Source organism: Parambassis ranga, chromosome 5, assembly GCF_900634625.1.
Source record: "Parambassis ranga chromosome 5, fParRan2.1, whole genome shotgun sequence".
Lineage (NCBI taxonomy): Eukaryota > Metazoa > Chordata > Actinopteri > Ambassidae > Parambassis > Parambassis ranga.
The window spans coordinates 27,284,957-27,301,923 of record NC_041026.1 but is presented as its reverse complement, the minus strand read 5'-3'; the positions used below and the strand labels follow the sequence as shown (position 1 = coordinate 27,301,923).

Genomic DNA, 16,967 nt, shown 5'->3' with positions numbered 1-16,967 from the left:
GTAGTTTTTGTGTGCTATTTAGCACATTTGAACGGTTACTATTAGAAACAGTTCAAATGTGCTAGTGTGTCACTCTCTTACTGTTACTACCAATGCACTACTTGAGGAACATGTTTTTCACCCAAGTGCTTGTAAAGTTAATGATACAATAATAGTTAAAACTGGCAAGATATTTAAAATATCTTGCCAAAAAATGAAATATACACTGATAAAAAGCAAAAGTTAGGGAAATGTTTGGTATGAAATTAAGTTCAATAATTCACCCAGTTTCAGCTTGTGCTTTAGCTCCACCATCATCTAAGGACATTGAACCACAATATATAAGGTGCAAGTTTACAATACTAAAACAAGAGGCTGAAAGATGCTACAATGCTCCAGAGACCTGAGGAGTGTGGTGGTTTATTACAGTGTTATTATAGAGCGCAAGAGAAGTAGGAAATAGCTTTAAAAATGCTTTGGAAATTAAAACCCAGCCCTAATCCAGTGTTCACGTTAAAGGAACACTGTCTGTGGTGTTTCAGATGAAGGGAAAGTACATAGGAGCCTATTGTTTATGTAGTGGGGTGTAAGCTGGAACAGCCTCTCCTGATGTCTAGCTGCAGCTGGTGTAAAGTAGCAGAGACAGAGCAAGACAGCTGGATACAAAGCACTCCCTTCCCTCACCCACCCCACCCTCCTTCACTGCCTCGGGTGAAGGCGAGGGGCTGGAAGCGCCTGAGACCTCCCCTGAGCTCGCTCAAGAAGCACAACACTGAAGGGCAGTGCGAGTAAAGCTGCTCAGCCGTGGCCTTACTAAAGAGGTGACCGGTGAAAGGATAGACTGGCAGTGGTTGGAAATCTGTGCTGGCGGGAAGGAAGGGAGGGAAAGGAGGTGAAGGGTTAGTCTGTGGATAACATGTGTAAACCAGGCCTCTCTAACATGAATGCCTACAGGGAGGGTTTGGTCCTATAAACACTAGCTTGTCATTCACAGTAAAGACAGAAGGAGGTTAAAGCCTGTAGTGGGTGTGACGGCTTTAAAAGACTGGTTTGGGCAGATTATAGCCCAAGAACACAAAAAACCAGCCTGGCAACACAGCAAGGTGGTGAGAAAATCCAAGCAGACTAGCAGAGCTCCACACAGGGATCTAACATAATTTATTCATACTTAACTCTCATTAAGACTGATTGCATCTGCGTTCATTCTTAGAAGCTCAAACTAGAGAAGAAAAAGCTGAGATGCAGCCACTAATTTACAGCTTTCTCTTCAACTGTAATCTGCTTCGTTGAATGCACCACAGATAAGTACTTTCCAAACCATGTATATGTGCAGAATGTTTGTTGACAAGATCTTTGAGAAACAAATGTGCTCTTCAGCTGTCAAATATAAGCCTTTATGTTTTGTAGCTACTTTTCTCTCTTTAAGTGGTGAAAATCCTGCCTTAAGGTCCAATTCACTGATTGAACAGATGCCTACTTACCTAATTTAATGGATTTAATTTAATTCAATGCAATTACTTTGGATGTAAATCGTGTTTTATCCTGCTCTCAGAGGGATGCTTCGCATTTCAACAAACTACTGACTCAAAGGCTGTTTTTTTAATTCAAACAAATTCAGTTATACAAATTACTAAGAACCAGCTTAATCATTGTTTACTATATATTACATGTTTTTCAAATACATAAAAATGCTCTAAAAAAAGAGACAGAACCAGTGTATGTACAATACCAACATTTACACACAGCTTCATTCTCTTGTGAGAAATGGTGAGCACCAGTCCATGATTTCCAGCATGGATGAAATAACCATGTTAAAATAAAAAAAAAAAGAAGTATTTCCTGTCTTCTTGCAGTGGCAGTAATATCAACATTGGTGACTTTGTGTAATACTCAAATGGTGCAACAAATAAGTATTTGGCTCAAACTGTAAGCACTGACAGTGAGATGAGATAGAATACTTCAAAAATGATTCAAAAGAACAGATGAAGCCAAGTTGTAGTTTGAAGTGATAAAACTGGATCTGGTGACTGCAGAATGTTCTAGGAAATAGACTCATTTTTAATCAGTTCAATCCTTCATTTTGATAATGTCCTTATCAGTCCTTGTGTAATCCTTCACGGGTACAGTGTTATATGTGTGTGTGTGTGTAAATAGCTCAACAGTCATTTTCTTGTTCATTGCTCAGTATCCTTGTACAGTCCATTGGTTTGTGATGTTTGTATCTCTAAAGGGAAACGCTGAAGAGTCCACATTCCCTTTTGCTATACCACACAGGGTCTGGTATAGTTTCAGTACACAAATGCCATCACCACAAACACTCGCAATCCTGACAGGTAGACACTCCTGTGGGCTTTTGTTATGTTTTAAATACACGGACTGCATTAAAGTGAAAATGAGAATACTTCATTTGCATCATACACTGAATTCCACAGAAGTTCCTTCATTCTTTGGATCCACTTTACACAAAAAAACAGGTAAGTGCAGTCTAAGGCACAATGACAACTTGTCAAGGTGAAGATTTCATGCAGCACAAAGTCAGAAAATTAAACTATTGTTCCCGGTTTGGAGTCTTCGTGCCAATAAATCTGGTCTTCTGGGTCCATGGTAATATGCATTTGGCTGCTGAGGTGTGGGTCTGTTTGGCTGACATCTATATAGGATCTGTAACAAACACAAGAAGAAACGCATTAGGCTCCAAACTAAATGAAGGCTGGTTAAGCACTGGGGTTCAGAATGAATTAACTATGGGCCAATAAAGTAAGCTAACACCTGTTTTCAGGCATGTTAAAGCTAATGCCCGTTTCAAACCCAGGATCAAACATTCTCACCCAATACAACAGCAGATGCACACAGACATCACACACACAGCTTTCTAAATGCAACAGTGTTTAGCGGTCACATTTTCCCTTTGCCACACAAGTGCTCCCCCATCACCACAAGACACCCAGAGAAACAAATCAGAAACCAGGAAGATTGATTAAGAGCTTTTTAGTGAGTCCCCCATGTTTAAAAACAAAACAAAACATCACCATGTTAACCATGAGGGGTAGTTTTACACTCTCACCCATTCTGCTGGGCTGTGCCTTTGATTATTGGGGGAGAAGGGGGTAATTTTCCTGGTCAGTAGGATAGGCAACAGCACCACACCTCTCTAAATGCCCTGCAAGGCACGCCATCCTATCACACCTTCGCCACTCAAACTCTGGGGGGCATCTGTGCATGAGAGGGGGGGGGGGGCAAAGGTCAAGGGTGAATGGCAGCACAATGGGCAGGGAGCCTCTGCAGGGCTCAAAAAGACAGCAAGCTGCAGAGGGACACAAGCAAACAAGCAAACAGTACAGGCACACTGCAGAAAATGTGACCACTGTATGACAATATACCAGCTGGAAGAAGAAGTAAGACAAGGCATGTTTTTCAGAAGCCATGCAGTTATCTCATCATACATGTCAGTGAAAAATGCACAGCTCACTTCAAAACATCAACAAGCAGACTATGGAGTCACGCTGCGGACACACTGAGAGAGGCAAACGCACAGGCTCTGGCCATTGACGTTTACTTACTAGGAGCTACCTTTAGCAAAAGACACCTTATTAAGCCTGTGCCCTCTGGAGGATTGTGGCTGTGCAGGGCTGGTGGCCACCTGCCTGACACGACAGCCGGGGGAGTAGGAGGAGGAAGGAAAGGAGGAGGAGGGCTGGGAAGAATTGGAAGGGTAACCAGAAGAGGAAGAACTACTGGGGACAAAGGTACAGCGCCTCTGGACATCAGGGCTGTGCCAGGAGCCCTTATAAAGCTGGGAGGTGCCATATCTAAAAGAAAGCATGGGGCCAGTAGACAGTTAAGAAGAGAAATATTCTTAAGCCCTGAGGTAGAACTGAGTGCTGGCAGTTCAGATCCTATAATCCTGGCTGCTGAACCAGGCTGTCATATTAAATAACTAAAGTCAGTTTTATAATTATGAGGTTAAGTCAAAGAAAAGGCAACATTAGCTACACATTCATTTTAGTATGTCATATGTACGGGATAAGGAAACCATACAGCAGCTTATATTCTCTGTAGCCATCCATTCTAGGTAATTAAACACTAGGCTTATCTCTGGGGATAAGGAGGATCGGGGAGTGGCTTATTGGATAAGGAGCTGAGTGGAGTTTTTTTCTCACCTGTTGAGAGTGGAGTGGCTGTATGGGGCTGTGCTGTAGGAGTAGGACTGTGGCACATGCATGGGCATGTCATATTCCAGCATACCACCACCACTCACGTGACCATGCCAGTTTCCACTGGAGGACACTGAGGACACTGAGGAAAAAAATAAGACATGTTAACTAACAACTCAAAATTATGAAAAACCATGCTCAACACCATCACACATTGGAGAGTGTAAGGAGCAGTATTCTTACCTGATGAGGAGATGTTCCTGTTGTTGTGGCCATAGGGTGCAGGCATGGTCTGATACCTCAGACTCTGCTGGGAGCCTCTGTCGTAGTCGTAGTTATACGTGGCCTGTTTCTGTACAGCATTGCGCTGGTACCAGCCTCTCAAGTGTTCTGCGACCATGGCTTTCTGGATGTTCCTGGTGACCTGCTCAGTGCTGTGGGGCACCGGCCGGTTCCTTGGTGGCCGCAGCGTGGCGTATGGGTTTTGTGATATACCATCTATCTCATCGTTGCCATAGTGACTGTGCATGTCATGGCTGTGATATGCTGTCTGGCTGTGGTGGTAGGACGGGTTGACATTATAGTGCCCCTCCATCTCATTATCGTACACATAGACTCCATTGGAGTATGGCTCTGGGTCTGCGTAGCTGGGATAGCCTGTGACGTAGTATGCTGTTGTGGTTGGTCGGGCCTGAGGCTGGTAAGCATAGCAACGGGTATCTGGCTGAGCTAGGTTGGGCATGCTGCCTGTGTTGGCATACAGGTCTTTTCTGTGGCGGCCACGAGTTCTGCGTCTGTGAGCGTGGTTACCAGGCACGCTGTACTCTACGCTGGATTGGCTGGTGTAAGAGGAGCCGTCATCAAGGACCTCAGTGCTGTTGCTGCGTCGGGCTGGAGAGACAGGGAATGCTGGCAGGGGTGGTTTGAGGGTCTCCGTCATGAACTGAGACTGTGACTCCAGACTGCCACTACGCTGACGGAAGTGTTGTGGAGCATCCTCTGACCTATATTTGAAAACACAATTAATAAACAGCTGTGTTTTGACTTACATGTGGCTGTTAATTATGAACAGGATATACAATGAAGTATAGAGAAATACAATTTTTGTGGTCGTACCCAAGCTGTGAGGAGCTGTAAGCATTGCGGGTGAGGAGAGGAGTGGGGGGCATGCTGCGGGCGTCACGTGGCTGTCTGGAAGATGGTTTAAATGGGCTGCTGTAGCCTGATAAGGCATCACGGTGACTGTAGTGGAGCGATTCTTGGACTTGGTTGTAATTTAATCTGGAACACAAATAAGAGCTATGTTTCAGGGCATTTGCCTCAAAGGCAAGAGACTCTTTTAAAATCAAGATTATCACTGCTACCCTCGCTTCACTCATTGTCAGGGTCTACGAAGGAAAAAACTAGGTTTGCTGGACTGGAGCACTTTAGTCATTGCTTACACCTGAACGACTGCCTTTTCATAGTCCATTGATCGTTCTTCTCATGCAACAGCAGGCATTATGGCTACTTAACTGGATTTTATATCTTCAGGGGCTAAGAAGAACTTCACCTGCATCATTTTGTAAACACTCTGGCGTTTCTATTTTTCTCTCTTCTCTTAGCTAGGGATTGTAGTCTGTTTCTTTACAGGCAGCAACATGTTTTCCTTCCTATCTATTTTTAAGCTGGTGCATTTGGGCTGATAAGAAGGAGATTGTTGGAGAGGCAGGAGAAGGAGAGGGAGGAGGTGCCTGGCAGGAATGTAGCTCCGAATCAGCTCTACAGGTCTGTACTGGCTCCATGATTTGGGCCTCAAGGGAAACAACAATCACAATGCATCTGCATATGTAGTCTGATGAAGTAGATGCATCTATTCTATCAGTCCAGCTGTTTACATAGGGCTGTGTTTATGTTGATTTACTTGGTTTTACATGACAATACTGTGCCTAAACCAATGCTGCGCAGCTGCTGCTCATATGTCAGACAAACATGAATGTGTCAAGTGCAAGCTGTATACCTGCTGTCTGCAAGCTCGTCGTTGGCAGAGGCTCTCCTGTCTTTGTTGTAATGAATGTCCAGTGTATCTGCATGGTGCGGTCTAGGGGAGTATTGGACTGATCTAGACCGTTGCCTCTGGGAACCAAGCTCATCATCTGGGACATAAAAGTAATAGCTTGAGTAAAAATGAGAATAAAGAATGGAATGAGGGGGCAAAACATGCACACTGAGCACATTTACCATCATCCAGTGTAAGGCTGTCAGACAGAGAGCTGAGGTCCGAGGGGTGGACATCATCTGAAAAAAGAGAAAATGGTTCATAGAAATGACTTTTATGTTCCACTTTCATGGTCCTGTATGCAATCAGCTTTCTTTGCTGCTCTTTATGACATCTACCTGCTAAGATCAGTGAGGCTCTCTGGGTAGGCTTCTTTCCTTTCTTGATCCTATAGGAGTTTATCTCCTTCTCGATCTCCTCCAGCTTCCTCATTGCATCTAAGTAGTTGTTGCGTCTCTTTCTCTTCACTGTCTTGCAGAGGTCACCCTCGTTGGCAAGCTTCATGGCTGCTTCCACAATTTTCTGCTGCAAGGCAAACCTGCTCTCCAGATTCCTCAGATGTGGATCCTGCAGAGAAACACAAACATCCACACTCTTAATGGGGGAATTTCCAAAAACAGTTTCCAAACACAGATCTTGTCAGAGCCAGTCCTCTGAACAAAGAAACAGACTGCAAACATTTCTAGCTAAAGTTAATAGACATAACATGGAATTTATCTTTGTGCTCATATTCACAGTTATACTCTCATCTTCATTCTTACTACAGAAAGAAACTACAACTCACAATGACTCAAAATGTTATGAAATGTAAGCCAGCCTACTACACAGGTCTGTACTAGTTCTATGTTTTGAATCTCCAGAGAAACAACAGATCTAAATAAACTCCGGGTAAACACAAACAGTGGTGCAATAATGCTGTCTCAAATGAGTGTGACATACAGAAACATATCGCACCAAACACATCTACCGGTACACTAACCTCATCATAAGGAAAAAGGTCATCGAGTTTGAAGGCTGTCCCGACACGCCGTCGCAGTTGAGGAGGCTTCTCACCTGTGGCCAACGGATACTCTTTGGGCAATCTGCCTGTAAGCTCCTGCAAACCAGAATAACACTCATAAGTCAGCTGAAACTTTGGACACCTAGAAACAAACACAAGATGATAAATACTCACAGCTTCTCTCATGCATATCTTTTTCAGTTCTTCAAGTTTCTGCGTGAGTATGTCTTGAAGGTCCTTTTCTTTCTTTTTTAATTCTGCAATCTTCTCTTTTTTTTGCTCCTCACTGACTTCGGAGTCAGCTGAACCTGGAAAAGGCACATGTCTGATTAACTACAAATTACAGCCATAAATCATCACTCAACAATTTAATGTGGAACACAACGTCAGTAGCTGATTAACTCTCTACTTACCAGCTGAGATGAGACTTCCATTACTTGCCATTATTAGCTTATCTTTGCTTTCTATGCTAGAAAGTTTACTGATCCGTGGGGCACAAATATCTGTGAGGTCCATGGCAATGTCTCCTGAACTCCTGGTTGTGGTCATCTTTGACTGTGGGTGAAGGAAGACACAGTGAGTTTGAGGAAAGAGGGAGGAGGGACAAAGTAAAGGAGGAATTCTATCATGTACTGCGATAGTGGCAGCTGCATTTGCATGCTTGGTACTCCGAGCGCACTGCTCTCATCAATCAGTGTGGGCTCTATTCCTAGATGAACACCGACACACCATCTGCCTTCGAGAGAGACAGTGGCTGAATAACCTCATTTGACTGCTGCCACACAAGCTCATCAATCTCTACAACGAATGCACATCACACACTACTTATACTGTATAATAGCCCCAAAGCTCAGCAAATATGCCTCATAAATACATACATGTGAATTTTCAGGGCACTGGGACGAAGCTTTTACACAAGGACCTCTTTGCCTCTTCCTACTCTTAATGATGCAGTTATTAAAAACCATGCACCCCTTCCATACTAAACACTTTACAATTTTATGGCACACAGTACTAATCTAAAGTGATAAAAAAACAAATTAGTAACAAAGTTGTGTTCCTTTCTGTTTTAACTGCGCCTACTTTTCCCCAAAATACAGATGTAATCATTTCCCAACATACAGTGAACCAGTATGACACCCTGTCATTGTAAAACAGGAACTGTGTTGTCCCGTTGTCAAGATATTTACACAAGTCATAGGCATGAGACACGGATTAGGCAGTGCATCACATGATGATGTCATTGTTAGAGGCTTTGAAACACCAAACCTTACCACCTTAACTTCCTCATATGGTCACATTGTTTGACATACTGTGAGCCTATTATTTGCTCTTCCGGCAAAGCTCTGTATGACCTGCCTGCCCTGATCAGTAGATGGGTCAACACACAACATGCAAGCTTTCTAACTGTGTCACACATCCATGTAAAATGTCAATATAACTAGTGGTTAGTAGTAAAGGATCACAATAGTGTAGCTGGAAGAGAATGTGAACAAAGCAATATGAGTAATAGAGGAGAAAAAATAAACTTACTTTGCTTTGCTTCCTGTCCAGGTAAAACTGGTGCTGACTGATGGCCATCACCCAGATGGTTTTAATCAGAGAATGGCTGGCATACCATGAGTGAATAACCAGGCTGGTCTGTCCAAAAGTTCGTTTTGTGACTGTCCTTCTGTGGAAGAGGATAAGACTGATACTCAGTACTGATCTGACAAGCTGTTCCCTTCAAATATTGCACACACAAAAATAAACACTTACTAGTAGGTCTGTTATGCAAAGTGTTACACAACAATAGGAAAATAAGGAGTATTAAATCTTAATTAAAACAATTTAATTTGTGTAACATTATACTAAGAAGACTATACTAGATGAGATTTTAAAATTGCAGCTTCAGAGGCTGAAAGTGCCACATGCCTGTGTGAAGGGCAGAGGTCTTACAACAACCTTAGAATAATAAAGTACCCCTTGAACAGCAGGAAAACACTCATCTAACAGACATGTTAAAGCCATTAACAAGGTGTCCAAAATGGGCCCCTTGGCTGCAGATGCCCTTCACAGAGTGTAAGGTGGAGGATAAGGACATCTGAACCAAAAGCAGTAGCTAAAATGAGAACACTTGAAAATACAGGGAAGGCATCTATTAAGATCAGTTAAGATAAATGAAGTGGTTTGTCTGACCTGTGTGGGTCGTTCACTTCCACAGCAAACTTCTTCTCACGGAAATATAAATTTTCCAACTGCTTCCACTGAAACAACTGCAAAGAAATACAAAAGGTTTAGTAGAAAGAGGCTGAGAGGGTAGGGCAGAGACTTGACACAACACTGAGTACACACGGTAATGCTGGGCTATTGACTGAAGTGTGGATTTACAGTACATAAATAGGAAAGTCACTCGATACAGGCTGTACACGTTCGCATCAATTTATTCAGAAAAGAACTTCTCTCCCATGTGAGAGGGATCAGTTTCGCTAAAAAGACAACACAGCGTAGAAGCAGGTACTAAAACAACTGGCTTTGTTTCTGCCACATCAGCCTTGGCACAGCTATTTTCTGGTCAACTTGCAACATATGCAGAAACAACAGAACAGCTGAAGCTATGAATGGGACTCCCTGGGCCAGCCAGTCAGGTGTAAGTTTGGGCTAACACAAGAGCAATTATAATGCTGCTGCAACTGCAGGGAGCAAAAATGTGCCAGGCGGCAAGCCAGCTTTTCATTTCATTCGGCTGTGGAGGAAACCGGAGGTAGGACTTCTCTCTGTCAGGGTGAAACATCTGCTCCGCTGCTCGCCACTGGCTCACTAAACACATTTGCCTGTGAACAACCCTTCTCTGTTGTCATTTTGAGGAAAAACAGATTGGAGCTGAGGTAAATGTTCACATAGAGACATTATGCTGCGGCTACAAAATCGCTCTAAGCCGACACATCCAATTCCAATATGGACAAATAATATTTGCTGAATTCATACATGACCAAGTAACTACAGCACATTACACATCTTCCTTCTCTCACAGCAGGCTCACCACACTTAAGAACCAATTTAGAGTGCACAAGGACAGTAAAACATTTAAATCCCCTTGACAGGTAAATGGTAACAATAACAGGGCTTACCGTGAAGGGTATTTTTTTGCCTTTATCAAATCCCTGTGGAATTTTCCTGTGTTTGTATTGAATCCTTTGACTTTTGAGTTTCCCACAGGGGTAGAGCTTCCTTGAACAATACTCTCTCTTGTCTGTTCTCAGGCAGCCAGATAGGTGTTGCAAGAGTTTCAGCTGAGATGGCCACACCCCCTTAACCCCAACCCCTCCTCCTTCTCTGACGTCATGGACACCTCATGCAGCCTTCAAGCTTTGTGCTGCTCTCTCTCTCTCGCTCTCTTTCTCCTGTACAGCTCTCTTCATTTTCAGTCCAACCAGATGAGCAGGTTATATGTATTTACTAGGCTAGTTTTTCCTTGTTTAGAGACATTTCACCTCTGCTCTGCTTCCTGTTACAGACTCTGGGTAACACACCTCCTTTCATATTGTAAATACCACACAAAGCACTGTAAGTGAACGGACTACAACTATCACACCAGGAAAACATGTCTGCAATCTACAGACTCCACAGTCCAATCATTAATAGCAGGGGCTCTCTCTGGTACCATGTGAAGGCAAGTGCCATCATAGCACAGCCTTTTACCATTAATATACACTATTTTATTTTACCAAACTCCATACATAGAATAACAGCATGGAGAATCATTTCACATGCAGTTGAATCCTGTACTGCACTCAAGAGCATTGTACTTAATAAACAGCATGAATGGCACTAGCAGGATGCAGGCGAAAAACCTAATCTCATTGTGGAGGGGGCGCCAAACTAATTCACAGGGTCGCTAATTTACATCACTAATTTACATCATAACAATAGGTAACAAAAGTCTAACCAAAAAAACACACACTTTCAAGGGATCATTTATCCTATTACAGAAACTCCACACCTTTGTGCCAGTGCATCCATGAAACCAATTAATAGAAGACTCTCCTTAGGTGGCTGGCTGTGCTAAAATATGTCAAGGATGTGACGCATCAAGCTCTAAAATCACAACACTGTAAGTAATCCTTTAAAAGAGGGAACAGTCCAAGAAATGATTCAGTGACTCATTAATACAACTCCTATCTAGGAAAAGTAACCATATGCTTAAATGCAGGAAACACACAAGAATGACTCTACATTCAATTGTTATCGTCACTATTTAGATCTCCCTTGTTTTTTGCCAAACATCTCAAGTAGAAGTGTGCCAGAAATGCCTGTGGTTTCAGATGGGTCAGGGTGTTTAACTCAGCCCACACCCACAACCCAGGGACCCTCAGGGCCACAAGTCCACATAATCATACAGGGATGAAAACAAGTCAAAGTGCCCTGACTCACATGCCCGTACAGAAAAAGATCTGCCCCACCCTTCACATAGCACGTCACATTCCAGTGCTGACTGGTTGGCAACACTGTACAATTCCACAACATGACACATACTATGTAGATTAGGCTTGGGAAAGCCTGACAGTAACAGGAAGACGCCGGAAGGAACCTTTACCCTATTTTGATTCATGATGTAGGGATCTGAATTAAAATAAAGTTACTATTGCAGAGGTCTAAGTTCTCTTTATATTAGCAGATACTAAAAAAACAGACTTGTCAATTGTTGTCATGTCACCTCAGACTGGCACTGTAATAAACCTTTTGTGTAGAGTTTGCTGGCTCATCATGTGGACCAGCATGTGGTCTTAAAGCAGGTCCCATTACATGCTGGGAGAGATCCCAAGTGACAGAAACACAGACAGAAAAGCCTCTGGGTTTAATTCAAGAAAGAATCAAGTCTTGGCATGCCATCTGTTTCAGTTCCTTCGGACGTCCCAGACCCACAACCTGTTTTGGTGCTCTATTTTTGTTCCTTCCAAAATAAAATGCTGCATTTTGCTTTTTCTAATGTCCCCTCCAGATCTTTGGCATCAATGCTTTTTCTCTACATGCTTGTATACCCTCCCCCTATGCATAATGAAAATGACAGGGTATTCACGTTACTAAATATGCCTCTTCTCTCAAACACAGCAGGAAACAGGGCTATTGAGTTTCAGTAAGAAGTCAAACTGGCATACCTGCAGAAAGGGTAATGTGAGGTTAAGCTATCATAAATGTGTCTGATGACTGCATTTTCATGTTCTATTTTTTGCATGAAGCTGACTGGTTAATTAAACTAAAATGTACATTTTTTGAGTACTTGCTTTATTTTGAGTACTTGCTTTATTTTGAGAGTAGAAAATTACCACAAACTGCCCTGGTGATCAACTGACCTCTCACTTGTACTGATGCTCAACCCCCTGAACAAATAACTGTTTTGTATTGTTTGATCAATTGTTTTCCCTCCAAGACACACATGCATAGATTACCATAATGAATGCGACATGCTGAGAGGGGCTGGGCAGAGGGCAAGGAGGGATGGGCTGGGCTGAATACATGGGTTGTGAACTAAGACAGGAAGCACTATCAATTTTCCCCAGATACAGAGGTCTCCCTTAAAGGCAAAGGGAAAGTAGGCAAATACTTCCAACTATCAGCAAAAGCAACATTTTTCCCACAACAGGAAAACTGTGAGACTCTCCCTTGACCATCCCCTCCTTGAGTGGAGAAGTCACAAAAGGCAGGGTATTGTGTTTATGAGCCCTCTCAGCAGCCCAACGAAATCACTGCTGTCCCCCATCTCTAAACACACACACCCATCAACTTGGCTGGCAGAGTGCCAACCCTGGTCCTAGAGCCTTGCTGCTTCCCACGGAGCACCATAATTACACCTCCACTAGGAGAGCTGTGGAGAGACACGGTGTGCCTGTGCCCATTAATACTTCGGTATTCTGTGTAATAGCACACCCTGCTATGTCAACAGGTTCCTGCCATATAACAACAGCTATGATGATTCTAATGAAGGAGGTTGGAGAGACACCCTTGGTTGGGACATTATTAAATAATACTTCTCAGACAAAGGAATCCTTTAAACTTTAAAGAAAATATGATTGTTTTTTTTCTAGTGACTGTTGGTCTTGCAGTATTTTCTCTTAAGACTTCCAGCCTGAACTGTACTAAGTACATAATGGCACTCCAAAATATTTTGCCTACCTGTGTTCTTCCCTCTCCTGACTGGCATGGGAACCAAGGTCTTAATTATGCTTATTTACAGTCTGTATAGATCATTAACCAGATAACTAGAAAAGTGGAGATGGAAGCTAAGTTATCAAATACCCACTTACCTATATGACTAGCAGTCAAATATAACCTTCTTGGAATCAATAACTGATAACTTTGCATCAGATGAATAACTTGTATTAAATTTCACTTGTACAGAAAAAAAATATTTATAAAGCCCACACCCTAAGTTAGTCCCAGAGGTCCTCTATCCTTAGCTCTTTGACAGTGACAAGAATAACTTCACACTCAGACACACATAAAAAACACACAAGCATGTGTGTTTCACACAGACACAGTTATTCTATCTATAACAGTTAAAATAAATGCTATGATAGTAAGAATGTAAAAAGAGGTCAACCTACCTTTCTAGGTTTCAGCTTATCCTGAAAATCGTACTGGCCAATGCCTTTGTAGCTGACTCCCAGCCACCACGGTATTCCTTGCTTGTCCTTCATGAAAGCACAAACACACACACACCACTTCTCATTAGAGGTAGCTTTATAGGTGGACGTTTAAAGAAAAAAAGTGCTGTTGCCGAAGCAATTGCCCCATTAGGTTCACAGCAATAGCAACATGAGAAGAGATCAAATACATTAAAGCCCTTAAAATCTCTGAAAACCAGACAGAGTCATTTTAACGCTGCTGTTTGATCTCCTCACACACCTTGATTTAATAGGGTTTAGTAGGTAAAAGTCAGTATTTAAATGCAAGTAAGAAGCAAGGAAAGTTATACTGATTAAATTTTAAATAAACAGACCACTCAAAAGTTTAATATTTAAGCATAGGTCTGTAAATAGCACCCTTTTTACACCAACATAATGTGGTAATGTTCTTTGCCATTGCCAATAGACTATCTATTAATTTTGTGTCATGTTTGTGTCTTTTACCACTGAAGACAAAAGGCTTATGTAAGTGGATATTAGATTTAGTGAGTTTTTCTTACAGGAAATCACTTAAGTGTCAAACATAAAATAAGGATTAGATTGATGTGTTAAATTAGCTGCAGAACAAATGAAGAGGCTGACATCAGCTTGTTCAAAGGTTAAGCTACTGTGTGACTCAGTGCGGTTACCTTCACTTGGTAATAATGGACTCCATATGTTGGCAAGGACTCCACCAGGGCCAGATACCTTTGGTGAAAGAGGAACAGGTTAACAGGAATTCCGCCACCTACACTTCATCACTTGTCAGTTGATGGCTGTTGTAAAACAGACAGAGTGGGATTTAAGCTACACTCATTGAGAAGTCACAGTCATTTGTGGTGGCAAGCTGATCGTTGATTTGTTTCAGGGCCATGACAGAGGGAGGGAGAGTCCATTGATCAGTTCAAGGGCACAAATCATCAGAGCGCAAATGATCCAGGGCTGCACAGAGCTACAGTCCCAGGAAAAACAGAGTGGAGGACTGACATCCTCCTGAAGCTGGCTAGCTGCCCGCTCGTAGTGTAGTGGTGATAGCTACATTCTACAGCCACACAACAGTAAAACCTTTAACTACAAGTGATGCTACAACTGTGAAATCAGCTGCAACCATGTATAAGGTATACAAACCATCTTTTAATTACAAAAAAATTCTAGGTGTTTTAATGACTTACCGTACAATGGCCTGTCCTCTGGTCAGTCCTTTCAATTTCTTGTAATGTTCAATCACTCTGTCCTCACTGTAAATGGATAGATAAAACGTTTAATGAATAATCTATCAAGTGTAACACATTTTAGCCACAGAGGAATTGTTGTGTGAGGGTCCTTTCTTTGACACACATTCTGTCTGCTCATGCAGAAAATGCAGTCTGGCCTACTGGCCTGCTGATGGCTCTCATCTACCTCTCCTGCAAAAGCACCCAATTTTACTTCCCACCATCATTATCTCTTTCAATAGCATGGCAACACTGCAACCTCGCTGCAGACAGTGAAGGAGACAGATGTGTACATGTGGCCACCCATGCAATATAACATATATCACATTTTTATGTGATTATAAACATGATGTATCTGTTTCATAGTCTACAGCAGCATCAGATGACCAAAATGGGAGCTACAAGAGCAATGTGGACTAAAGAGATAGACAGCAATCTTTCAGACAGCCAGTCAGCACCTCCCTGCTCTATCAGGGCTAATGAGCAAACGTAATTAACACAACCCAGGCACTAATGAGCCACCTCATCACAGGAAAAAAACCATCTGCCAAATAACAGTCAGGTCTTTACTACCTAAAGCTGGTCTTCTGGGAAAAATCACTGATCTGTACCATCAGGTGTTACTGATCGCTGAAAAGTTTGTAGGCAAGAGAGGACTGTGGTTTTGGTACTAGTACTGTGTTCACAGATACTTAAAACTAACCCTCTCACCCACAACAGGTCTGATCGCTTACCAGTAATTGAGAGATGGGTGCTCCCTTAATACTCTTGTGGGCAGAACTGGTAGCTGTTTCAGGTCAGATGTAGCAGACTCAGCACTGAAAAAAAACATACATACATACACTTTACAGACTGCAAATGCGTTTAATCACAATAATCCTTTCTAGATCTGAGAGTTATTAATCACATGGTCAGGCACCTAAATTGCACTGCTAACTGGTTGTGGTCTGTCAACAGACATTAGTACAAGTTCTCCTATATATTATAATCTCAGAAGCCAGATCCATGTTGTGACCTTAAAGTGAGTGCTCCATAACAGAGGAAGGAAAGCCAAGGTAAATGTTTGCAAAGTCTAAAAATGTGTCGAGAACAGTTCTCCACATGTTCATACTTTCTTGGTGTGGTTTGAATTTCTATGTTAAGGCATGGGAGTAATAATTCATGTTTGCAAATCTTTTGAAAAAGTGCAGTGTCAAGATATTGTTTTCATCTTCCTCATCTAAAGTATAAAAAATGGTTAACTGTGCCAAGTCTACACTTGAGCTTCATTCATGTCTTGCCAGACATAATTTACAAAAGCACATGCAGGGAGCCTTAAAGTCATAAAAAGCCTTTGGAGAGAAATCTTTTCAAACATATCATTTAATGCAGGTTCTCTGGAGCAATAAACTTTAGTTTCTAGAGATTAGCCACGATATACTGATGTACCTTTACAGGTGAGCCAAAAATTGTACATGATAGATGCAACAACCACAAATGATCAGAACTGACCATGTTATATGTACGGACAAATTGTGGTGTTTATCGCTGTCAAGGTCTGTGGTAATGAGTCACTCCAGCCTCGTGTAGGAGGGAGCCCTGGGTCTACAGTTTCTGCTGGACAAAAAGGGCTTGGGCTTGGCGGGCCACTCCACTGGAGACCTGAACAAAAGCCATTCACAAGCACTTGGCAGCCACTCTGTGTGTTGAAAAGTACTGTATGGACTGGCACTGTTACAAAACAGCCTGTAATGCCTCAGACATAACTTTAATGTGTGGGTCAGACCGTATGTGATCTTAAGCCATTAAAACATCCTCAATTCTTGTACAGGCTAAGTCTATAATAATAAAAACAATGTAACAGAATAAAAGCATCAGATGATTTTAAAGTAAAAACCATTTGACCTTAGGTTGACTTTGTCAGCATCAATTTAACTCCTCTTTTGAGAAGAGTAATGG

At 42.2% G+C, this 16,967-nt stretch overlaps 1 protein-coding gene across 3 annotated transcripts in view; it reads right to left on the bottom strand.

Annotated features, from left to right (window-relative positions):
- Positions 1-1,556: 1,556 nt before the first annotated feature.
- frmd4ba (FERM domain containing 4Ba) overlaps positions 1,557-16,967 on the bottom strand; it is a 35,469-nt gene continuing 20,058 nt past the window's right edge. Inside the window, exons 8-24 of one of the 3 annotated variants that reach the window (XM_028405059.1) lie at positions 15,764-15,847; positions 14,988-15,053; positions 14,466-14,523; positions 13,756-13,842; positions 9,350-9,426; positions 8,705-8,843; positions 7,585-7,726; positions 7,346-7,479; positions 7,151-7,267; positions 6,510-6,738; positions 6,354-6,410; positions 6,133-6,268; positions 5,250-5,414; positions 4,377-5,137; positions 4,140-4,275; positions 3,540-3,788; positions 1,557-2,640 (exon numbers count right to left, since the gene is read on the bottom strand). In XM_028405059.1, coding sequence (XP_028260860.1) covers position 2,640; positions 3,540-3,788; positions 4,140-4,275; positions 4,377-5,137; positions 5,250-5,414; positions 6,133-6,268; positions 6,354-6,410; positions 6,510-6,738; positions 7,151-7,267; positions 7,346-7,479; positions 7,585-7,726; positions 8,705-8,843; positions 9,350-9,426; positions 13,756-13,842; positions 14,466-14,523; positions 14,988-15,053; positions 15,764-15,847 — 2,638 coding nt within the window. In that variant the 3' untranslated portion in view covers positions 1,557-2,639. Of the gene's footprint in view, positions 2,641-3,043; positions 3,193-3,539; positions 3,789-4,139; positions 4,276-4,376; positions 5,138-5,249; positions 5,415-6,132; positions 6,269-6,353; positions 6,411-6,509; positions 6,739-7,150; positions 7,268-7,345; positions 7,480-7,584; positions 7,727-8,704; positions 8,844-9,349; positions 9,427-13,755; positions 13,843-14,465; positions 14,524-14,987; positions 15,054-15,763; positions 15,848-16,967 lie in introns of all 3 variants that reach the window. The other 2 variants (XM_028405061.1, XM_028405062.1) reach the window with 2 other exon arrangements.